Consider the following 24,321-nt stretch of genomic DNA (forward strand, 5'->3'; position numbering starts at 1 on the left):
CCAACAGTGACCTACAGCCATGAGTGCCGACTCGGAAATGGCTGTTTTTGGGGAGGCCGCTCCTTACCTCCGAAAGTCTGAAAAGGAGCGCATTGAGGCTCAGAACAAGCCTTTTGATGCCAAGACATCTGTCTTTGTGGCCGAGCCCAAGGAATCCTTTGTAAAAGGGACTATCCAGAGCAGGGAAGGCGGGAAGGTGACAGTGAAGACTGAAGGTGGTGCGGTGAGTACAGCCCCAGGAATCTACCACATAGTATTGATGTTTTTTGCTTGGTCTCTCCATCGATACACATGGCTATTTTTCCTGTTTATCAGACTCTGACGGTGAAGGAAGATGATGTTTTCCCCATGAACCCTCCCAAATTCGACAAGATCGAGGACATGGCCATGATGACTCACCTGCATGAACCCGCTGTGCTGTACAACCTCAAAGAGCGCTACGCAGCCTGGATGATCTACGTGAGTTCATTCTCGTGTCTTTCTACTTACACGGGTGGTTCACATTTAGGGTCCCCATGAAATAATTGTATTATTTTTGATTTTGGTGCAGACTTACTCCGGTTTGTTCTGTGTCACTGTCAACCCCTACAAGTGGCTGCCAGTGTACAACGCAGAGGTGGTGACGGCCTACCGAGGCAAAAAGCGCCAGGAGGCCCCACCCCACATCTTCTCCATCTCCGACAACGCCTATCAGTTCATGCTGACTGGTGAGTGGCTCGAATGGTTTTCCTAAGAATTATTTCATCTCACATAATTGCAAAGTGATAGAGCTTAAAAAGGCCTTTAGAGATAATCCAGCCCCCTGGTTGTATAAAATAGGTGACTGAAGCACAGAGAGGTAGATACCATCAAAGCTGGGACTACAGTTCAGTTCTCCTGATTCCAAGTCGGCCATTTTCCCCACGGTGTTTCTGCTCCATCCATGTCAAGTTTAGTTATAGTCTCCTTGCTTGGAAATACATTTCTTGTTTATATTTAAATAACAAGAGTGAGATTAAGTAATGAATGAATCATGTTGTCTGAATAGAAATTAAAAAAAAAAAAGTGTTCAATCCTTTAGTGCCTGTTGCTTGCTGGTTATAAGATACTTTTGGAGGCATTGTTATCTCTTTAAAGTCATCAGAGTACATTTCAGATATGATATCCTCTCCTTGAATGAAGATGCCATTTTGGGGGCTAAATGCATATAAACAGGAGTTATTTTACCCCCCTTAAAGGGTTTTCTTCTGATTGAGCCATTCTCTTTTACCCAGTCTTTCTTCGACTCAACGGCAAACTTTTGGGAAGGCTGCTCAGAGTTAGGGTTGTAGTGTGTGGCTGTAAGGACATTTTGTTACTTCTTGAGTAAGGACAGTTGATTCATTTAGAAACTAAACCTCAACTTTAGTCTTACTAACACTACTCGAACCTATTAAATGACAACTCAGGCCCTCCTGAGGATTTTATGCATTTTTACAATCATATGTCTTCATCAGCAGACAGCATGTGATGGAAATCCACAGGTGACAATTGGGGGATGTGAAACCAAAAAGACCCACTTCCTACAATGGTTTAAGGAACTTATTTAAGGAACTTAAGCTATAACAACATTTTATATTTTTCTTCTCCAACTTAAGAGGCTTAAGAATAACATTATATGTAACTTTACAATAATATATTGAAAAACTCCATTGAAAATGACACTTAGGCTCAACGTCTTAGGAGTCTCCCAACCAAAAATTTTGTTTGTGTGATAACTATACTGACTGTCCCACTTTTTTTCCTTTAGATCGGGAGAATCAGTCTATCTTGATCACGTATGTATTCCTCTTCTGAGGCGTATTCTTCTTTTATTCTCAATGGGAAAATGACAGACAAAAGAAGAAATGAGCTAATACCCCATACTAAAGCTATGGCATGACCAGCCTCAAACTGGGTAGTGTTTTCCCTTTATTGCAGGGTTTGGATTGCATCATAGTATAAAGTAACTGTGGCCTAAATTATGCCATTTACTAGTCTAGTCTAGAAAGTACTACAGAACTTTCCTTGGAGTTGGAGATGTAAAACACCATCTCTGAGCATGACCAGAGTGTAGTCCAGAGAGTCAGCAACATATATAACCTTCTGAAGATACAGCGGTTTGGGCATATTACCAGTGGTTCATTTTTAAGGCCTATTTGGGAACGTCTACTCCTTCCAAGACCTAATTTGGGTCATGTCTCTAGTCTAAGAAGCTGAAGAATAAGTCCTCTCTTGGTAGAGTTTCTGACTAATTGTCTCATTTACCATGTATTTGTTGAGTGACTGCTTTTCAGACACCTCAAGCCCCAGGCCTTAGTACACCTGGAAAAGAGCCTGGTATATTTAACACTTAAGAAATATGTGTTAAATAAATAGTGAATGAATTTCCCTATTTTTTGTCAGTAGAAAGAAACAGAAGTAATATGAGCTATATGAAAGCCAAAGAGAAAGATCTGGGAAACACTCCGACAGAGAGACATAGAAATAGATGCGTGAGCTAGTAAATGCTGATGGTGGAAGTCTTCTCACTTGTCGCCACAGTTAATTTCTCACATATGTTTGGTCTTTGTTTGACAGTGGAGAATCCGGGGCAGGGAAGACTGTGAACACCAAGCGTGTCATCCAGTACTTTGCAACAATTGCAGTTACTGGGGACAAGAAGAAGGAGGAAGTTACTTCTGGCAAAATAAAGGTGAGTCTGGTTGCCATAGTAAGAGGTCAAGGCTCTGTCTGGACTCTCAGGTAAGAAACTCTCAAGTCCCACACTGCTCTTTCCTTTGCAGGGGACTCTGGAAGATCAAATTATCAGCGCCAACCCTCTACTGGAGGCCTTTGGCAACGCCAAGACTGTGAGGAATGACAACTCTTCTCGCTTTGTAAGCGCCTTGGTCACAGAGGGTCTTCTCTGTCCTTAAATGCCAGAGGAAGTGTGTCTGAATTATTAATTGCACCTCTCTTGGGAACTTCAAGTTTTGCATATAACATCATCTGTTTTATTTGCAAGGGTAAATTCATCAGGATCCACTTTGGTACCACAGGGAAGCTGGCTTCTGCTGATATTGAAACATGTGAGTAACAAGACCTCTTAAATAGAATCCAAGAGTGACAAATGATGGTTTGGAGAAACACCAGGAAGTTCCTGCTGAGCCTGGAGCCTGTAGAACACCAGTCTGCTGCCAAACATGCCAGTGGTTAATGCCAATCTTAGCCATAGCCCCCGTGTGCTTTACCCACTTCAATCATGAGTTAATAATTTTGTGGGAACTGCCAGCAACAGCAAAGCTTGTCTAAAGTATCTCAGCCTCAAGATGAACTTGAAGCTTTCTAACGGTGAATGAGTTGCCTGCGGATTGAGTCTAGTCTAATCTGTCTAGTCCCAGCCTTGATAAATGTGGCTCTTAGTAGCCCCTCTACTACAGAGTGAGGGGATATCCTGGGGAGGGAAAGATTATCAAGAATCAATTTACAACAACAACAAAAATAATGAAAAAGAATCAATTATATTCCAAGTGTCAAGGATCTTCTGTATGAGAAGTGAATATGTCCTGGGTTGGGCGCGCTTCAGTTTCTGTCCTGAAGTAGTTAAAAGAACTGCAGTGGTGTCTGTGGAGTTGTAATATGGTACCCCAGGAGAATATTTAGTTGAAATCTCAAGGGGTTGATGAGATTTAGCTAATGATCCCAAGTTCCAAAACCACTCCAGGGTCACTTCATATTTTTTTCTCTTTATCCAATGTCTACTTTCCATTGCAGACCTTCTGGAGAAGTCTAGAGTTACTTTCCAGCTAAAGGCAGAAAGAAGCTACCACATTTTTTATCAGATCATGTCTAACAAGAAGCCGGATCTAATCGGTAAGAGAGAACTTAAATTCACAGGCTAGAAGTTAATGTAACATATACATCATATGTAACGTAAAACATACACTCTGAATTCTCTGTACCCAGAAATGCTCCTGATCACCACCAACCCATATGACTATGCCTTCGTCAGTCAGGGAGAGATCACAGTCCCCAGCATTGATGATCAAGAGGAGTTGATAGCCACTGATGTAAGTCACACACACACATACTTTAAAAAAAATCCATCATGTATAAGAATGACAATACCAACCTAATGTAGGCATGGTTACCTTAGGATATAGTAGAAATTCTCCTAAATAAGTTAGTCTATTCTGCCCTAACTTTTGTCTCATCATCTCTGCTGGCAGAGCGCCATCGAAATCCTGGGCTTCACTTCTGATGAAAGAGTGTCCATCTATAAGCTCACAGGGGCTGTGATGCACTATGGGAACATGAAATTCAAACAAAAGCAGCGTGAGGAGCAAGCTGAGCCAGATGGCACTGAAGGTACCAAATGAACCTCCATCCGGGTTGAATGAGAACACAGGCAAAAAAGTCCATTCCAAACTCATGTCTCCTTTGCAGCTGAGCTTCTGATGGGCATACACAAAGAGCTCCTGTAAAGTGATTCACCCGTGACTCTGCCCCTACGAATTGTGTGGCCCAGCGTAGGTCACGCTGGATACCTGAATTATGTCTCTGCAGTTGCTGACAAGGCGGCCTATCTCCAGAATCTGAACTCTGCTGACCTGCTGAAAGCCATCTGCTTCCCCAGGGTGAAGGTCGGCAATGAGTACGTCACCAAAGGCCAGACTGTGGAGCAGGTACGTGCTCTTCAGTGAGTCAGCCACAAGCCAGGCCTTCGTGACACGTCTTTAATAACACCGACAAACACTGCCCTGTATGTGCAGGTGTACAACGCCGTGGGTGCCCTGGCCAAAGCCGTCTACGAGAAGATGTTTCTGTGGATGGTGACCCGCATCAACCAGCAGCTGGACACCAAGCAGCCCCGGCAGTACTTCATCGGCGTCTTGGACATTGCTGGCTTCGAGATCTTTGATGTGAGTTAGCAGAAACTTTGTAGCAGAAAATTGTATAAATCTTGCTGCTGAGTCAATATTGGAACTGGTTTATGAGAAATGGCTACAATACAAATTGAAGTGACCCATGGAAGTGGGCCAAAAGTCCCTGAAAGGGCCTGGGCTTTGGAATGAGAGAGCCCAGGATTCAGTCTCCAGCTCCATCAGTCGCTAGCTGTGTGACCTTAGGTTACGGGAGAGCATCTGTCAGACCCTTGGGCAAACTAAACTAGGACCTGTATGTAAAGGACCCAGCAGTCCAGATTACACACTCACTTCTGAGGTTTTACTGCTAGCGAGGTGATTTCTGAATCCAGAGACCTTAGAAGAGCCCCCGAAGCGCACAGTCAGAACTCAGTAAATGATAAAGAAGGTGACAGTGGCAGCAAAGGGGGCGGGGGGAGGCAATGCCAGAGCCAAAGAAAGACCTTAAGATTCCAATCTGCCTAAAAGGGAAATGAAGTATGTGTTTAAATATTAGGTGAAACTCTGAAATACCCAGGTATAGAAGGTGGCAATGGCACTGTCGAGAAACTCCCACTCATCTAAGAGAGAGTACCTCCCCCACAGATTGGGAAACAAGGCTCCCTGAAAGCCCTCTGTCAGTCTGATTCCGAGGTCGCATTTCTGCACCTTATTTTATGAGTGAACTGAGAGAAACTGCACGAAAATTGCTGAGTTTTAAAGACAAGAGCAGTTTCAACCATTCCCAAGCAGATATAGGAAAGGAATGAATAACCTGTCACCGAGCAGTGACAGGAAGAGCAATCCAAATTGTGGGGTTTTTTTTTTGAAAACTAATAAACAAATATGGCAGTGTGAACTTACAACCTCTGAGTTTTTTTTTTTTGTTGTTGTTAAATCTTAACAGTTTTATTGGGATATAATTCACATTCCATACAATTTGCCTATTTAAAGTACACAGTTCACTGGCTCTTAGTGTATTCACAGGTATCTGCAACTATCACCACAAATCGATTTTAGAACACCTCAAGAAAGCCCGTAGCCACTAAGCAGTCACTCCTCATCCCTTCTCTTCCCAGCCTCTGGCACGCACTGATCTATTCTGCCTATTCTGGACATTTCATATAAATGGAATTATATAACATAGGGCCCTTTGTGACTGACTCCTTTCACTCAGCATAATATTTACAAGGTTCATTCATGTTGTAGAACCTCTGACTTTTGTGTATCGTGCTGGTGCTCGTAGACGAGATCACACCAATTGTGTCTACAGCTAGATGTCCTAAAGAGTAAACGCAGGACAGATGTGCTCACATTCTGGCAGTTGTTCTGAACACTAGCTCTGGTGTCAAAGCATTGGAGACTCCACAGTGACAGACCACGTCACCTCTCTACCAGTGTTTCCTCATGGAAACAATGGGCAGATAGTATCATCCCTTTAAGAAGGTAGCTGTGAGGATTAAGTGCAGTAATTTGTAAAAAGCACTTAGCATAGTGTCTAGCACATACTAAATGTTAAATAGATGTTAGACGTTTAATTTTTATTCTTATGATTAATAACAATGGACAGACCACAATGACAAACTTAGCTAGCTGTGTAGCAAAATCAGTAGTAGATAGATCATTAAGAAACCTCTGGCTGAAAAAAAAACAGATGTTATAAAAAGCACGCAAGCTTTTTATTGACAAGGAAAGCATCACTCAGAGCTTGTTACTCCCATGTAAAGAATAATTCTAGTAAGTGTGGCAACGCTTCCCAGCCAGGAGCAGCAAGAAAGGAACAGGAGGGAGTAAGGAGCTTGCTGCCTGCACCAGGAAGCATAACATCCTAAGAGGGTGCTAACAGCGTGACTGGGCTAACCAACCGAGAAAAGCCCCTTCCAAAGAGAATCTTTAACAATTTGTTATGTGTTAATTTCCATTTTCTACTTATGCAGTTCAACAGCCTGGAGCAGCTGTGCATCAACTTCACCAACGAGAAACTGCAACAGTTTTTCAACCACCACATGTTCGTGTTGGAGCAGGAGGAGTACAAGAAGGAAGGCATCGAGTGGACCTTCATTGACTTCGGGATGGACCTGGCCGCCTGCATTGAGCTCATCGAGAAGGTATCCTCTCCTATCCGCCTATCCACTTTGAAGCCTCTTCTCACGTGCTCTGCTGCTCGTTACTGCAGCTCCTACTTATCCTGCATGCATTTTGCCTCCAAATCTAGCCCATGGGCATCTTCTCCATCCTGGAAGAGGAGTGCATGTTCCCCAAGGCCACAGACATGTCTTTCAAGAACAAGCTATATGACCAGCACCTGGGCAAGTCGGCCAACTTCCAGAAGCCCAAGCCTACTAAAGGCAAGCCTGAGGCCCACTTCTCCCTGATTCACTACGCTGGCACCGTGGACTACAACATTAATGGCTGGCTTGACAAGAACAAGGACCCCCTGAACGATACCGTGGTCGCCCTGTACCAGAAGTCTTCCATGAAAACTCTGGCTTACCTCTTCTCTGGGGCAGCAGCAGCTGCTGAAGCAGGTCATTTTCAATAAAATTAATCTTTTACTTAATATATAGAAACATAAATGGAGAAAGACTACACTATGATTGTTTGTGGAGCCCTGGTGGCGCAGTGGTTAAGAGCTCGGCTGCTAACCAAAAGACTGGCAGTTTGAATCCGCCAGCTACTCCATGCAAACCCTACGGGACAGTCCTACTCTGTCCTATAAGGTCGCTGTGAGTCAGAAATGACTCGACAGCAATGGGTTTGGTTTGGTTTGTTTTATGACTGCGCTTTCTTTGGCCCACAGAGGCTGGTGGTGGTGGAAAGAAAGGTGGTAAGAAGAAGGGTTCTTCTTTCCAGACTGTGTCTGCTCTCTTCAGGGTATGAACTTCATTTTCTCTAATTAAATTCAGGAAATTAAATTTCACTTTATTGTGTAGGGGAGGGGAAGTAATATTGCAAGGATTCTAGAAATGGCTGTGTGACTCAAGGAGATAGGTCTGCTGATGGTGGCAGAACTGAGCTTTAGGGAGGTTTGGGATAGTCTGGAGAGGAGACCTTCGTATACAAGAGAGGCAGGAGTCAGGAGGGATGAAATGGCAGAAGTCAGGATCAGATGGCAAAATTCAATTCTGGGGCAAGAGAAATGTGATCATTTGACATTTGACACTTACAAGGCTCCATTGGGGTAGGATTAGGTAAAGCATGACATCTGGGCTGAGCCTTTCGAAGCATCCAACTAGTTTAGGTGTGTAGGTTTACATTGGCCTAGAACTCAGCTGGGTAATTTTGAAAACTGAGGGTCAAAGAATGGTGGTGGGAATTGGAGGCTGAATTAAGAGAAGGAAATAAAAAATCAGATTGATCATAAATAACTCTTTAAGAAAAAAATTACTTTTCTTTTGGTAATCCCATTTCTAATGTGCTGAATTGAAGCTCCAGAAAAACCAGGATATCCGTAGGTTGGGAAACTTTTAGCACTTGGTAACATGACTGTTAGTTTTCTGCCAATCCAAAGAATGAGATATTTAAAAGGCCACTTCCCATGGAAGCAGCAGGAGGCCACAGCTTTGCACCTGTGACAAGGAATAGAATGTGATAGAGGGACAGATACAAGTCAAAGTTGGGTAAAGAAAGAAATGAGAGATTTGGAGGAAGGCATTAAATTAGTACTAAAACCAGACCACATCGCTAGACAAAAGAATATGGGTAGAATATCTGCATATGTCCAGAATGTCATACTAAAGTTAAAAAGTATGCTAGGAAATTCAACAGCAGTGAACCAAATAACCTTCACAACTATTTCTACAGATAGTAGAAAAATGTATTTGTAATGCACGAAAATGAGAAATAGGAGGCTATGTTGGGAAATGTGGACATACCAGAGACAACTCTTTGCAAATTCAAATCTGGATCCTCTTTGTTAGAATTTTGCCTGTATCATAATAATTATGCCTGTAAATATGCATGTAAGAAAGCAATGCATTTTTTAAGTGAAATCTCCATATGATTCCACAGGAGAATTTGAACAAGCTGATGACCAATCTGAGGAGCACTCACCCCCACTTTGTACGGTGCATCATCCCCAACGAGACCAAAACTCCTGGTAAGACACTTCTGATATCCAGACAAGCCCTGGTGGGTTTGCTTTAGACCATTAAATAAGGTGGGTGTGTTCTTGCTTTTAGGGGCCATGGAACACGAACTTGTCCTGCACCAGCTGAGGTGTAATGGTGTGCTTGAAGGCATTAGGATCTGCAGGAAGGGATTCCCAAGCAGAATCCTTTATGCAGACTTCAAACAGAGGTGAATTATTTTAAGAGGTTCTTGTTAGTTTAATGTTTGAATGAAAGAATTCTTTATACTTTCCATTAAAATTGAAGAGACACTAAATTAATAGATTCTGTCCCGATAGACCAAAAGTCTAAGGTCCTTTAATTATACAAAGAATAGATAAAGGGGTAGGTAGGGTTTCTTGTTTATATTCGCTAGACTACCCAATAGCTATGTTGTTTCTATAGTAAGTCAGGAAGATTTTTTGTTGGTGACATTGGCTGTATCATTTATTTCTTTGGCTTAAACAGATACAAGGTTTTAAATGCAAGCGCTATCCCTGAAGGACAATTCATCGATAGCAAAAAAGCTTCTGAGAAGCTCCTTGGGTCCATTGACATTGACCACACCCAGTATAAATTTGGTCACACCAAGGTAATAATTCTCTAAATCTTACCTGATGCAAATGCTGTCCTTTTCTTTATGTAAAGTTAACAATCTGAAACTTTGCCCACCTGTAGGTCTTTTTCAAAGCTGGTCTTCTGGGGCTCCTAGAGGAGATGAGAGATGAAAGGCTGGCCCAGCTGATGACCCGAACCCAGGCCAGGTGCAGAGGGTTCTTGGCAAGACTGGAGTACCAGAGGATGCTGGAGAGAAGGTATTAACAGGGATACTTACCCCTATCGGAATAAGCCTTTTAATCCTGCTTCCTATTATAAGCTGACTGAACATTTCTGTTCATATTGCAGAGAGTCCGTCTTCTGCATCCAGTACAACATCCGTGCCTTCATGAACGTCAAGCACTGGCCCTGGATGAAGCTGTACTTCAAGATCAAGCCCCTCCTCAAGAGTGCGGAGACCGAGAAGGAGATGGCCACCATGAAGGAAGAGTTTGAGAAAATCAAAGAAGAACTGGCTAAGTCAGAGGCAAGAAGGAAAGAGCTGGAAGAAAAAATGGTAGCTCTGATGCAAGAGAAAAACGACTTGCAACTCCAAGTTCAATCTGTGAGTTGAACTCCAAGTTCAATTGTGAATCCATTTCTTGGCAATCTGAGCTAAATCTTCAATTCAGCAACCACTAGGGAAAGAGTTAGAAACCACCTTACGAAGGGGCTGGTTATTAATTTTTTCTAAATCACAGCTCCTTAGAATAGTCCATAAAACTTCATATACCACACTGAGGATTCTTCAGTGTCGAGAAAGGAAGAATAAAAATATTTTTCCTTTTCCCCTCTAGTTTTTCCTAGCAAAATAGGGAGAAGAAATAGATGATCTTTGCTCTTTAAGGTTTTCTCTACTGAAAAATGCAAATAAGAGCAATGAAAAAAGAACAACATTGACAGTGAAGAGGGAAGAGGCTTTCTGATGAAGTACATCAACTTGAAACCAATATTCTGAATTTTTAGATCTACAGTCCCCTGGCAATGTCCCTCTCAACTCTATTTTTAGAAACTCTCTAATACCTGAAAGAAAAGGATCATTGTAAGGGATAATGGCAATACTTTCTATAAAAAAAAAAAAAAGATCATTGTAAGGGATAATGGCAATACTTTCTATTAAAAAAAAAAACCAAACCCCGGGCCGTTGAGTCGCTATACTTTTTATAGATAACATTGATTTTTATGCAAAGCATGAGATTGATGTGGACAATTATGACAATTTTCTGTTTTCATTTGGATGTCCCAATAAGTATCCAGAAGCTTGGGGAGAAATATTTGATCAAGGGCAACTGTCTAACCCATTTTTGTGACCCAAATAACAAGAAAAGTTCAGTTGTGGCCACCAAAATCAACAATAAGGTTACTCTCCAATTCTCTATATTCAGAAGAGGAATCCAGATCGGTCCCAGTTGGGCCTATAGGTTTTGGACACATCATTAGAAAATTCAAAGAAACATAAATTGCAAATCCCTGGGTTACATCGTGACTTTCCTTGTACACTGTGTGGATCAGGGTTTTCCAAGTTGAGGAGAGGTTCAGAAAGAATCAAGGGATAACTGGAGGGGGAATCCAGGCTTAAGCTAAGCATCTCCTCTCCTTTGAGTATAGTATGAGCTCTTTTCAATATTATTCTATCAACTATCCATTTAATATATTTTTGATGAAGAAGGCACTAGGGATACAATTTTGAGCAAGAGACATGGTCCCTGCCCTCACAAAGTTTATATTCTGACTCCTATTTCTTTTTGTAATAAACATGCTTGCTACTTCTCTCTAAACACTACCTTTTTTTAAATCGTGGTAAAGTGCTACAGCTGCTAACCAAGAGGTCAGCAGTTCGAATCCGCCAGGCACTCCTTGGAAACCCTACGGGGCAGTTCTACTCTGTCCCATAGGGTCGCTATGAGTCAGAATTGACTCGACAGCAGTGGGTTTGTTTTTTTTTTGGTTAAAGTATGTTTAACGTAACATTTGCCATTTTCACCATTTTTAAGTATACAATTTGGTGGCATTAATTATATTCACAATGCTGTGCAACCCTCACCACCATTTTTCCAAAATATTTTCATCATCTAAGCACTTCCTTCTAACATGCTCCTTGTCCCTGAGTTCTTTCAGGTGCTCCTTTTCATTCCAAGCTGCTCTGTCATGAGGGGACATGACTTCCCTTTAAGTCACTTTTCTGGTATTACATCTCCCTCCTAGAAATGAGTGTGATACCCAATTCTTTTTATTTTTTTCATATACTAAGCTTTTCCAAAAATAAACATTAAATGAAAAAAATGACTGATATGAAATTATATATCAACAAATTAAATACAGGCTATAGTATATCTATTTGTATCATAATTTTACCAGGTACCACGACTTAAATTCCTTTTTATCTCCAGTGCCATAAAAAATGCCTAATAAATATTTGCTGAATGGTGGAAGGCTATTAAGAAATGAACTCAAGGCTTCAAAATGTAATTTTACTTGTTTGGCTTCAAAATACTAATATGATCTGAAAATCTCCAAGAGACTAAAATCTAAATGTACCATCCCTTCTCAGGAAGCAGACAGCTTGGCTGATGCAGAGGAAAGATGTGACCAGCTTATCAAAACCAAAATCCACCTCGAGGCCAAAATCAAAGAGGTAACGGAGAGAGCCGAGGATGAGGAAGAGATCAATGCTGAGCTGACGGCCAAGAAGAGGAAACTGGAGGATGAATGTTCAGAACTGAAGAAAGACATAGACGACCTTGAGCTGACACTGGCCAAGGTTGAAAAGGAGAAACATGCCACAGAGAACAAGGTAAAGACCACTCTCATGTAATTTAGATAAATTCGGAACACAAGGTATGAGTCATAGTCTGTGATACTCTGTAGAGATTCTGCCACCCAACTAATCTGCTTTATAGCAGAGATCATCTCCTTCTCAACCTTTTTTTAGGTGAAAAACCTCACAGAGGAGATGGCAGGCCTGGATGAAACCATCGCAAAGCTGACCAAGGAGAAGAAGGCCCTCCAAGAGGCCCACCAGCAGACCCTGGATGACCTGCAGGCAGAGGAGGACAAAGTGAACACCCTGACCAAGGCGAAAACCAAGCTGGAACAGCAAGTGGATGATGTAAGCCTGACATCATATAACAACGATCTTCTGTGTGGTAATAAACTGAATAAGTATGAGTTTTTAGGATATAATGAGTACTTATCAAGTGCTTCCTATGTTTAAGAAGTATAAGACATCATCCCTGCTACAAGGAGTAAGACATAAAAACACAAGAAATCAATAAAGTTGAGGAACAGACAATATGGGAAAAAAGAATTAAGGGAAAGGAAGGTTAGTGTGGCTCACTTTGCCGACAAAGTGCGTCTTTTGCCAGGCTTAGAAGGTGAATACACTAAGGAAAAATGTAGAGGGGGGGAACATCCTGAGCCGGGAGTACAGCAAGAGTGAAGTAGCTGCAATGATCAAAGAGTTTTCTGTCACAAGAACAAAAGAGATTCCAAATAAAGAATGGAGGAGATAAATTTGGCTTCAAAAATGATCTAATATTGAACAGGGAACCCACTGTAAACATCTGAGTAAGGGAGAACGAACAAAGGTCCTAGCTTGGAAATATCACTACGGTATGCACGTGGATGAAGCACTGATCACGGTGGATCCCAGTAGGGAAATATACGAGTCATGTTTTGGAGGTAGTTGATTGTAATGATAAGGTAATAAGGCTCATTTCACCTTTTAAATGATAAATATCTGGGCTAGGTACAATAGCCATGAGAATGGAATAGATGAGACAAATCTGCCTAACTCAAACAAATATTAAAATAATTTCGTGATTAGATATGAGTAAAAAAGAAGTCTGTGATGTTTAAAATTTCCACTTGGGATGGGAGGTGGTGCTATTCACAGGAATTGTATTCATGGACTATTCACTTTTAGCTTGAAGGGTCTTTGGAACAAGAAAAGAAAATCCGAATGGATCTAGAAAGAGTAAAGAGGAAACTGGAGGGAGACCTAAAATTAGCCCAAGAATCTACAATGGATATAGAAAATGACAAACAGCAACTTGATGAAAAGCTGAAAAAGTAAGCTGTCAGGACAAAAGGTTGATGGGGGAAATTACCTATGGATATTTTCGTAACTGACCTACACGCTCTTCTAACAGGAAAGAGTTTGAAATGAACAATCTGCAAAGCAAGATTGAAGATGAACAGGCCCTCGGTATGCAGCTGCAGAAGAAGATCAAGGAGTTGCAAGTAAGGACACGATTTCCATCTATCCAGCTCAGAGAGGCCCAGTTACGACAGAAAGGAGCTGAGTTTGTGCTTTTCACCGTTTCCAGGCCCGCATTGAGGAGCTGGAGGAGGAAATCGAGGCAGAACGGGCCTCCCGGGCCAAAGCCGAGAAGCAGCGCTCTGACCTCTCCCGGGAACTGGAGGAGATCAGCGAGCGGCTGGAAGAAGCTGGAGGGGCGACTTCCGCCCAGATTGAGCTGAACAAGAAGCGGGAGGCTGAGTTCCAGAAAATGCGCAGGGACCTGGAGGAGGCCACCCTGCAGCATGAGGCCACGGCGGCCACCCTGAGGAAGAAGCACGCGGACAGCGTGGCCGAGCTCGGGGAGCAGATAGACAACCTGCAGCGGGTCAAACAGAAGCTGGAGAAGGAGAAGAGTGAGCTGAAGATGGAGATTGATGACCTTGCTAGTAACGTAGAGACTGTCTCCAAAGCCAAGGTACCATCATGACTTAGGTCTTAAAGAGACTTCTCTAAGACAAGCGTGAATTAACCTTTCAAGAATCATTGGTAAATGGCAGGAGGAGACCACGGTAATGCAAGGCAAGGGACTTGGGCGTGGGGGGAGGTTGGAGCAACTTGGATGGGGCAGGAGCAAAGTGCTCACTATTTAAAAATGACCAGTTGCCATTGAGTTGATTCTGACTCATGGTGACCCGCCGTGTGTCAGAGTAGAACCGTGCTCCATAGGGTTTTCAGTGGCTGCTTTTTTTTGAAGTACATCAACAGGTCTTTCTTCCAAACTGTCTCTGGGCAGACTTGAACCGCCAGCATTTTAGTTAGCCACCAAGTGCTTAATTATTTGTACCACCCAGGGGCTCCCAATGAAAATTAAGCTCTTATAAATAAAAAATGCAACTATAGATTCTGAGATTTTTAAGACACCTCACCTTGATTAGGCTTTTTACTTTTCTCTTAAGCACATTAAAAAAAAAAAATCTCATGAGCTTAGTCAGGTATCACTATTCTCAGATCACAGATAAGACAATTGAACAAAGACATTAAATTCACACAGCACTTTGGTGGCAGTGTGTTTAGTCCACTAGTTTGTGACTCTTTCCATCATGTTCTGAGATCTCTGTTGTTTTTGTTTGTTAAGATAGCTGGTTCTCAAAATAAATGGATACTGAGCTTCTCTGAAGTGCTTGGATTAGTGAAGCTTCCCATAGTCCAGATACTTGCTTAAGATGCCTTCTACCACTTTTTGCATGTAGGGAAACCTTGAAAAGCTGTGCCGCAGCCTAGAAGATCAAATGAGTGAACTTAAGACAAAGGAGGAAGAGCAGCAGCGGCTGATCAATGACCTGTCCGCACAGAAAGCACGCTTACAGACTGAGTCAGGTGGGCCACTTACTAGCATTGACATTGAAGGACAAATTTGCCTGGGAACCTCAATTTGCTGAAAAACTTTGCACTGAGTTACCTGAGAGCATATATTACCTCCCTGGGAGGTACCCGCTAATAGGAACACATTACTGACCAGTGTTAACCAGCTGCTTTTTTTTTCTTAAAGGAAATCCAGGCTCTTTTGCTTTTGAACATTTCAAAGTAGGTTTGACTTTAAAAGTTAACAAAGTGTATCTCTCAGTATCTCTTTTCACTTTTTGAAAATGCTTTCATGAGCTGTTTCTTACCTGAGTATCCTCACTGGTCTGTGTAATATTATCCCCATTTTAAAGATGACACACTGTGGTAATGATGAAGTCATTTGTCCATGAGTGTTCACTCCAGTTCTTTTCCTGATGTCCTGCCAATTGCTGGGAACTAACACAGTTAAGCAGGGTGACAGTCGTGACCATGATCAGATCCAGCCCAGGGGTATTCAAGTGAGGCCTGTGGATTTTGGATTACCCAAATTGGAGAGTCTCTGGCTTTATTCCTTTCTCTATTAACTTATCCAACTTTCTACCTTAGCAACATCCCCAAGTTAGATGCTCTATGAGGTCATCTGGGCTATTAAATAACAGGTGGGTCAAAGTGTTAGAGAACCATTCAACCCCTTCATACCCACTCAAATAGCTGTTCTTCTTGGAACAAGGCTCAAAGTGAAGTTTTTATTGTTATTCAGATGGTCAGTTCACTTTATGAAAAAGAAAAACTGTATTTTCAAGAAGTCAAAATGCTCTTGTGGTTTCCTCAATACATGGTTACTCCTAGTAACTCAGTAGTATGAGGAAAAAAAAGGAAGTGTGACTCATTACATGTTGGAGGGAAAGACTTCCAGACAAGTAGTTCGAAAATGGTGTTGGAAGGTTTTTTCCCCCATTCCAATACCATCTAGAATATTTTTTGAATTATGGTGCTTACAGAGTTGGAGATTAATTTGCATGCCATTTAACTTGGGATTTGATTAGTTATTCATAGACCAACTTATTCTAGGGGTGAGAGGATATGTGGTCATTAATACAAGAATGCTACTAGAGTTTTCTTTTGAACGTCACTTCTAGTTATAGAAGCAATTGCTCCATGTCTCCTATTTCCCACAGGATAAATTCTCCATTTCAGCTATCTTTCAATGAAATGGAAACTAGTACAACACTATTACCTCAGACAAAGAGTGCTGCAATATTTTGTTGGTTTGATTTACATTTCTTATCATGTGTTTCTTCATCAGTTTCTATTGTAGTCAAATGAACTTAAATATCTTCCAAATCTTTTGTGTTGTTCATAAGCATGTAGTCTGCTTCAAAGTTCTCTATACTTCACACTCTTACATAGATTTGCTCATGCAGGTTGAAATGGATGTTGGTGGTTTATTGGTAATCCACAGTCCCCATCATGTTTCAGATCTGCTTCCTTCCTCTGCTCCAGTTTTCAGTTTAGAGCTGTAATTTCCAAAGTAACAGTGAGTTTTCTGGATCTTGGTCTTTACAGGTGAATTTTCACGCCAGCTAGATGAAAAAGATTCATTAGTTTCTCAGCTCACAAGGGGAAAACTGGCATTCACACAACAGATTGAGGAATTAAAACGGCAGCTTGAAGAGGAGATAAAGGTAAACCCTACCTATTGTTGTTATTGCCATCATCGTTGTTTTGGTGGTTATTTATCTTCTGCTTACTTGTACAGATTTCATTCCGGTGGTCTATAGGGACTTTGGGACTGTATACCACTTTAACAATGCAAAATTAAGTTGTCAATCTCCATGTTTCCAGGCTAAGAGCGCTCTGGCCCACGGTCTACAGTCGGCTCGCCATGACTGTGACCTGCTGCGGGAACAGTACGAGGAGGAGCAGGAAGCCAAGGCTGAGCTGCAGAGGGCAATGTCCAAGGCCAACAGTGAGGTTGCCCAGTGGAGGACCAAATATGAGACAGATGCCATCCAGCGCACAGAGGAGCTAGAGGAAGCCAAGTATGTCCTAGTCTTGGCTAAAATGAGAATATCCCTGTTAATAACCAGAGTATATCTGCTATAAGTACTATATGGTTAAGTAGGGTCCTTGTTCCCAAAAACAAATATAAAATCTATGGGAAAAACATGCATGACCATAAACATAAGGAAGAAAAACAAATCCTCTCAGTTGTACAGGGAAAGAATTGTGGTAAAGAGTAGAAGAAGAAAGGATGGAAAGAAAGAGGAAGCTGAATGATTATGGAAAGAAAAGAAACTTTTGACTTCATTCCATTTATGCAGGTGCAGATACAATGAGAGTTCATTCCGCTCTCCTGCGCCTCTCATTCCTCTTAGCCGCTATGGGACCAAATGGGCCAAGCTGATAGGCATGTAAGAGAAAAATCATCAGGCATTAGAGCACATCTCCTTTGAGATGTAAACATACAGCTATTTGAAGGGGAAAAAAGTGGTAGACTGCTAAAAACCAAAAAGTAGACAGGAAATTCTGTAAGGAGAAAGAAAAAATATTAAGTTTAATAAAGGACTAAATATTCAATGCAACTCAAAAGCTCAAGACTGGATTGTGGTCAGAGGGAAGACAAAGTTTAAGGAGAGATCAATCATTTACTCTGTGAATGATACACAAGCATATAGTTGTAAATGTAACGTTCTGGGGGCATGCCTTAGAAGAGATTCTGAGAAGACCTCTCAAAGCAAAATTCATATTGATTTGGGAAAGCTTCATTTTATTAATGGATTATTGAAAGGCTGGTAAAAAAAAAAAGGGATATAACTGTTGTTCTTAGGTGCCGTTGAGTCAGTTCCGACTCATAGTGACCCCATGTACAATAGAACGAAACACTGCCCGGTCCTGCACCATCCTCACAATTGTTGTTACGCTCAAGTCCATTGTTGCAGCCACTGTGTCACTCCGTCTCATTGACAGTCTTCCTTTTTTTTTGCTGACCCCCTACTTTACCTAGCATGATGTCTTTCTCCAGGGATATAATCAGACAGACAAAATCATGTCTATTTCATTTGAATTTAATGTGGTAAACATTTGAGTCCTTAATATGTATGATAGCCTAAAGAATACAAAAATTAGTAAGAGACAGACTTTACCCTCTGGGATCAAAATTTAGTGGTGATATAGACATAAACAAGAATAATTCAAGGAAAATGTTAATATTCTATAAAGGAGAAAAAGAGCAGCCACCTTGAAGGGTAAACTGTTGTCTTGAGGTGGTCATAGATGTCCTCAAAGACAGACTATGGAGATTGGCAACAGTGAAATTTGGGTTGTTTTCAGTGTTTGGTGAGTAGGGAGTGAGGATGAGATAACACTGAACTGGACTTAAAAAAACAAGCTTGAAGGCCAAATATTAATCTCCTATCCCTTCTTTGATACACCCAATTCTGCTGATAGCCTCCTACTTCTGTTCTCCATATTTCACTTTTTTAGGAAGAAGCTGGCCCAGCGTCTGCAGGATGCTGAGGAGCACGTGGAAGCCATGAACGCCAAATGCGCTTCCCTTGAAAAGACGAAGCAGCGGCTCCAGAATGAAGTGGAGGACCTCATGCTCGATGTGGAAAGATCGAATGCTGCCTGTGCGGCCCTGGACAAAAAGCAGAGAAACTTCGACAAGGTATCTGCACCAGTTGCTGCTTCAACGCTCAACATGGGATGAACTGTGGCCTGCTACCTTCAGTGGGCCTTATCCAAACCATCTGAAGGCTGTTCTTAGTTGCTCCAGCTCCATGGGCAAGTGGGGGACCCCTGTGGTTTTCTACTTTTCTCATTTGAAATTATTGTTCAGTAATAGATTATCTCAACTCTGTTTGAGAGCCGCCTGCTTAGATGGCTTTCATCCATCCAATTTGCTCCACTGCATTTCTTAACTATTCCTTGTCCCTCAGGTCCTGTCAGAATGGAAACAGAAGTATGAAGAAACTCATGCTGAACTTGAAGCATCCCAAAAGGAGTCCCGCTCACTCAGCACAGAGCTGTTCAAAATTAAGAATGCTTATGAGGAATCTTTAGACCAACTTGAAACCTTGAAGCGGGAAAATAAGAATTTGCAACGTGAGTACATGTCACTTTTTCTATAACAAAAGACTTGAAAGAGCATTTTCCTTCTCTGAACAAATATCTCTATTTTTGCTCACCAACAGAGGAGATTTCCGATCTCACTGAACAGATTGCAGAAGGAGGGAAACGTATCCATGAATTGGAAAAAGTAAAGAAGCAAATTGAGCAAGAAAAGTCTGAGATTCAGGCTGCTTTAGAGGAGGCAGAGGTAGGCATCATACCGTGTACTCTAAAATAATTATAAGAGGAATTAGGTTCTATTTCATGCAAGGTTGGTAAATCAAAAGAAGAGAAAAATATTTTTTTGCTCTGTGTACTAACCATAAGGATGGAGAATTAACCATGCATACAACCAACATGACTATGTGTCAGGAACTGGGTTACCCTGAGAAAGCAAACATGACTAAGTTAAGCACCTGCCTTCATGGCAACAGTCTAGCTGAGGAGATAGATGTAAAACCAACTACAACTCAATGTAAAATTTTCTATAACAATAAAGATGTGTATGGCAGCACAAAGCTAGGAACCAATTCTTGTTTCTAGGATACCACACTTTCCACTCCCCTGCTAATGTCACCCCTTACTCACTAAGGCTTCCCTTGAACACGAAGAGGGAAAGATCCTGCGCATCCAGCTTGAGTTGAACCAAGTCAAGTCTGAAATCGATAGGAAAATTGCAGAAAAAGACGAGGAAATTGACCAGCTGAAGAGAAACCACATTCGAGTGGTGGAGACAATGCAGAGCGCACTGGATGCCGAGATCAGGAGCAGGAATGATGCCATCAGGCTCAAGAAGAAGATGGAGGGAGACCTCAATGAGATGGAAATCCAGCTGAACCACGCTAACCGCATGGCTGCTGAGGCCCTAAAGAACTACAGGAACACCCAAAGCATCCTCAAGGTAATGGGCTCCAGAGACAGTCCCAGAACAACTGGAGTGAGTGCGGCTCTGAGAACAGGATGTCTCAATGACTGTTCATTCCACAGGACACCCAGCTCCACCTGGATGATGCTCTCCGGAGCCAGGAGGACCTGAAGGAGCAGCTGGCCATGGTTGAGCGCAGAGCCAACCTGCTTCAGGCCGAGATCGAGGAGCTGCGGGCCACTCTGGAACAGACAGAGAGGAGCAGGAGAATTGCAGAACAGGAGCTCCTTGATGCTAGTGAGCGCGTGCAGCTCCTGCACACTCAGGTGGGTGTAACAATAGAATAATAAAAAAAAAAATACAATGGGATGGAAATGAAATTCTTGCTCAATTCTTAAACAAACAAACAAAGAAACAAAAATCCCAAAACAACAGTTGCCGTCCAGTTGATTCGGACTCATGGCAACACCATGCATGCAGGGTGGAACTGCAGTCCATAAGCTTTTCAAGGATGTGACCTTTCAGAAGCAGGTCACCAGGCCTTTCATTCAAGGTGCCCCTGGCTGAGTTTGAATCACCAACCTTTTGGTTAGTAGTCAAGCATTTAACCAATTGCACCTCCCAGGGACTCCTGCTCAACTCTTAGTACTGGTTTAAAATTTATCCACAGTGTTTCATAGAGGAAGAAGATTAATGGTATTTTTGTTTATCTGAATTGTGACATCCAGAGTTGACTGTTTTTTAAAATATATATTGTCTACTCAGATCATTTATGGAACTAGGAGGTACATTTATGGAAATTAGTTAATTTAATTGGTTTGTGAGTTTGTTAGTATATTGGGCCTTCTAACTTTGCTCTTGTGTACTTAATATTTTAAATTTTCTATTTAACCAGAACACCAGCCTGATCAACACCAAGAAGAAGCTAGAGACAGACATTTCCCAAATCCAGGGAGAGATGGATGACATTGTCCAGGAAGCTCGCAATGCAGAAGAGAAGGCCAAGAAGGCCATCACTGATGTGAGTGGAAAGCAACACAGTGGTGGTCAAACTTGAATGTTGATATACCATCTCGCCTCTCTTAATCGATTTAGTTTTATTGCTAATTAGGCCGCCATGATGGCTGAGGAGCTGAAGAAGGAGCAGGACACCAGCGCCCACCTGGAGCGGATGAAGAAGAACCTGGAGCAGACGGTGAAGGACCTGCAGCACCGTCTGGATGAGGCTGAGCAGCTGGCCCTGAAGGGAGGCAAGAAGCAGATCCAGAAGCTGGAGGCCAGGGTGGGTCTCCTGATCTGCATATATTTCCTTCTTGTTCCAATCCAAAAAATGACTTTGAATACTCACTGCTGCTAGATGATGTGGGGCATAAAGAGATGAACAAGAGATAGTCCCTCCTGCTCAAGAGCTTATAATGGGGACGATTATATAAAACTAGGGCATCAAAAACTACCTATAAAGTAGAGTAAATGAAGTCCGAGTTGTTTGAAGGAGGAGAAATACAGCTGAGTGAATAAACCACAGTGAATGTCTTTAAAATGCCTGTCTTCTCGCAGGTACGTGAACTTGAAGGAGAAGTTGAAAGTGAACAGAAGCGCAACGTTGAGGCTATCAAGGGTCTTCGCAAACATGAGAGAAGAGTGAAGGAGCTCACCTACCAGGTAAGGAAAATGGTCCTTCTGGGCTCTCACCCCAGTCTGCGAGGGATCTACAACCAAAGGTACAACGCAAACGGTTTGGTATTTGTGATTTCAAGGAACTCACTCTTTAAAATGTTATTTCAGACTGAGGAAGACCGCAAGAACGTTCTCAGGCTCCAGGACCTGGTGGACAAACTGCAAGCGAAGGTGAAATCTTACAAGAGACAAGCTGAGGAAGCGGTGAGTTCCGACCACTTGCAGGGGTTGGGCATCTCCAGTCTACACAGGCTTCCAGGCCAATTTAGTTGAAGGGACGAAAGAAAGGATAGATGAAATGAGGAACGAAAAAAAAAATGGTTGGCTGAAGGTCTGAAGAATGATAAGAAACCAACCACTTGATGAGCTAGAGAGAAATATTCTAGGGAGGGGAAAGAGCAAGTGCAGAAGTTTTGAGTAGACAAGAGGGTGGTTCAGGGAAAAGAGAGAAGGGTAGTGTGGGTGCAGAGGGACAGTGAAGAGAGTGGCAGAGACGGGGCAGGAGAGCTACACAGGAGGCAGATCTCGGGGGCTTCTAGGCCGTGAGAAGAAGTCTGGATTTTATTCAAAGTGCAATGGGGCACTGGGAAGCCACAGGAGGGAATGAAGGTTGGTCAGTCATGATCTGATTTACATTTTTTAAAAATAGTATTCTGGCTACTCTGTGCAGTAGGGATTGTTGGAAACACAGGTGGACCCAGAGAGGTCTCATTAGGAGGCTTTTCAAGTGGTTCTGTGGTGTTGATTAAGGTAATAGTGGAGCAGATAGGGAGAAGTGGAGAGATTCAAGATGTATTTTGGGTGTAGAAACTCTAAGACACACTAATAAGCTAAATTTGGGAGATGAAAGAAAGTAAACCAAGGATAGCTCATGGAGTCTATGGTTTGGATAACCAGGGGTATACTGTAACACTTACCAAAATGGGGAAGTAAGGGATTTGCAAGGTAAGAAGGAAACAGGAATTTGATTTTGGATACATTAAATTTGAAATGCCACTATATAAACAAGTGAAGATGTTAAGGACATAGTTTGTCAAGTAGGTAGTTGAATATAAGAATCTGGAGCTGAGAAGGTCCAGAAATCACGTTCAAACCACTAAATTCTTGGCACTCCACCTTATTTCTCCGTTCTGTGATTCATCTGAAATAATAAACAATATCAGTTTCCTAAGTATGAATGCACATAGCTACTTATCACAGATTGGTTCCTCTGTTCATTTATGGTTTCTCCTTTTTTCTCTGGCTTCTGAAGTCTGAGATAAGGGAGACAGAGAGAGAGAATGATGGCTAATGGATACACTTCTGTGCACACGAGCACACGTATAGGTACACACACACACACACCTTGGACAAGTGACTTAACCTTTTTCTAGGCCCTACTTTCCTCTGTTAAGAGGAAAATCTGCAGCTTTTTCCAAGTTATATTATTTAGTGATTCTAAGCTTTAGGTATGTTCTAAATTGGAACGTTACATTGTGGAGGATTCTTAATGAGCCCTGTAAAAAAGAGACTAAAACAGGGCTGGCCTTCTCAAATTCACTGCCGTAAATTCAAGCGTAGTCAGACACCACTCAGACTCTTAGGAAACAGTAAACTCCTTGTTAAATTTGTAAGCTGCATTAAGTGGCAATAATTTATACCCACAGGGTGTTAATTTATATTCAAAGCTTTTAGATGTTGGTATAATATAGAGTATGTTCTTGTATTTTTAAAAGGTCTGGTTCCATTCTTAGAATTCTGGAAAACAACAAGGCTGGAAACCTGGCAGCATTTGATAGTAGCTCCAGTGTTATACTTTTGCTTTAGAACTTCTTAGAGACAAATGTCACCTGTCAGTCCTTTTATTCATGAGTTCAAGAATCATGAAAGAAGTTAATGTAAAAAGAAAAATTCAAGAGCAATTCTCTAAGCTTCTTAAAATATTTACTAGAGTGAATCATTTTTAAGTAAAAAAAAAAAAAAAAAACTGAATGTCTATTTGACCTAAGATTCTAGAAATTCTGAGCTTTTTTCCTCAAAAATGCAATTCTGCTCTCAGGAGGAACAATCCAACATCAACCTCTCCAAGTTCCGCAAGCTCCAGCACGAGCTGGAGGAGGCCGAGGAGCGCGCTGACATCGCCGAGTCCCAGGTCAACAAGCTGCGGGTGAAGAGCCGGGAGGTTCACACAAAAATCATAAGTGAGGAGTGATTCACCCAAATGCTGCAAGGTGACCAAGGAAATGCACAAAATGTGAAAATCTTTGTCACTCTGTTTTGTACTTACAATTTTTGCAGATAAAAAATTTACCTGCAAAGAACTTGTGAGTCTTTTTTCCCCCACTGTGTCAACGCATCTTTTAGGCACCAAGAACAGAAAAACGTATCAAAATATTTGGCTTACATCTTGTGGAAGAGCGCTTAGTTACCAAGATTAAAACACGACCGAGAGCAGCTAGGCCAATCTAGTCAGTAAGTGCTGTGAGCCCAACACAGCTCGGAGGACGCAGG

General features: G+C 41.9%; 1 protein-coding gene across 2 annotated transcripts; it reads left to right on the top strand.

Annotated features, from left to right (window-relative positions):
- Positions 1–19: 19 nt before the first annotated feature.
- On the top strand, positions 20–24,022 carry MYH1 (myosin heavy chain 1). 2 transcript variants are annotated; one of them, XM_049861504.1, is made up of 38 exons: positions 20–223; positions 316–459; positions 551–707; positions 1,769–1,796; positions 2,578–2,692; positions 2,784–2,876; positions 3,005–3,068; positions 3,754–3,852; positions 3,946–4,049; positions 4,209–4,347; positions 4,546–4,664; positions 4,752–4,901; positions 6,821–6,991; positions 7,099–7,411; positions 7,684–7,757; positions 8,895–8,982; positions 9,065–9,182; positions 9,461–9,584; positions 9,671–9,807; positions 9,899–10,154; positions 12,141–12,383; positions 12,522–12,698; positions 13,515–13,660; positions 13,741–13,831; positions 13,918–14,307; positions 15,083–15,209; positions 16,743–16,861; positions 17,022–17,218; positions 18,663–18,846; positions 19,118–19,283; positions 19,373–19,497; positions 19,882–20,190; positions 20,277–20,480; positions 21,050–21,175; positions 21,266–21,436; positions 21,712–21,816; positions 21,940–22,035; positions 23,870–24,022. In XM_049861504.1, the coding sequence occupies exons 1-38, from the start codon at positions 20–22 to the stop codon at positions 24,020–24,022; spliced, it is 5,826 nt and encodes a 1,941-aa protein (XP_049717461.1). The 2 variants fall into 2 exon arrangements, with proteins under 2 accessions (XP_049717461.1, XP_049717462.1); XM_049861505.1 differs by having other exon boundaries at positions 7,099–7,407; positions 7,686–7,757.
- The last annotated feature ends 299 nt before the right edge of the window (positions 24,023–24,321 follow it).

The sequence above is a fragment of the Elephas maximus genome, chromosome 19 (genome assembly GCF_024166365.1).
Source record: "Elephas maximus indicus isolate mEleMax1 chromosome 19, mEleMax1 primary haplotype, whole genome shotgun sequence".
NCBI classification, from domain to species: domain Eukaryota; kingdom Metazoa; phylum Chordata; class Mammalia; order Proboscidea; family Elephantidae; genus Elephas; species Elephas maximus.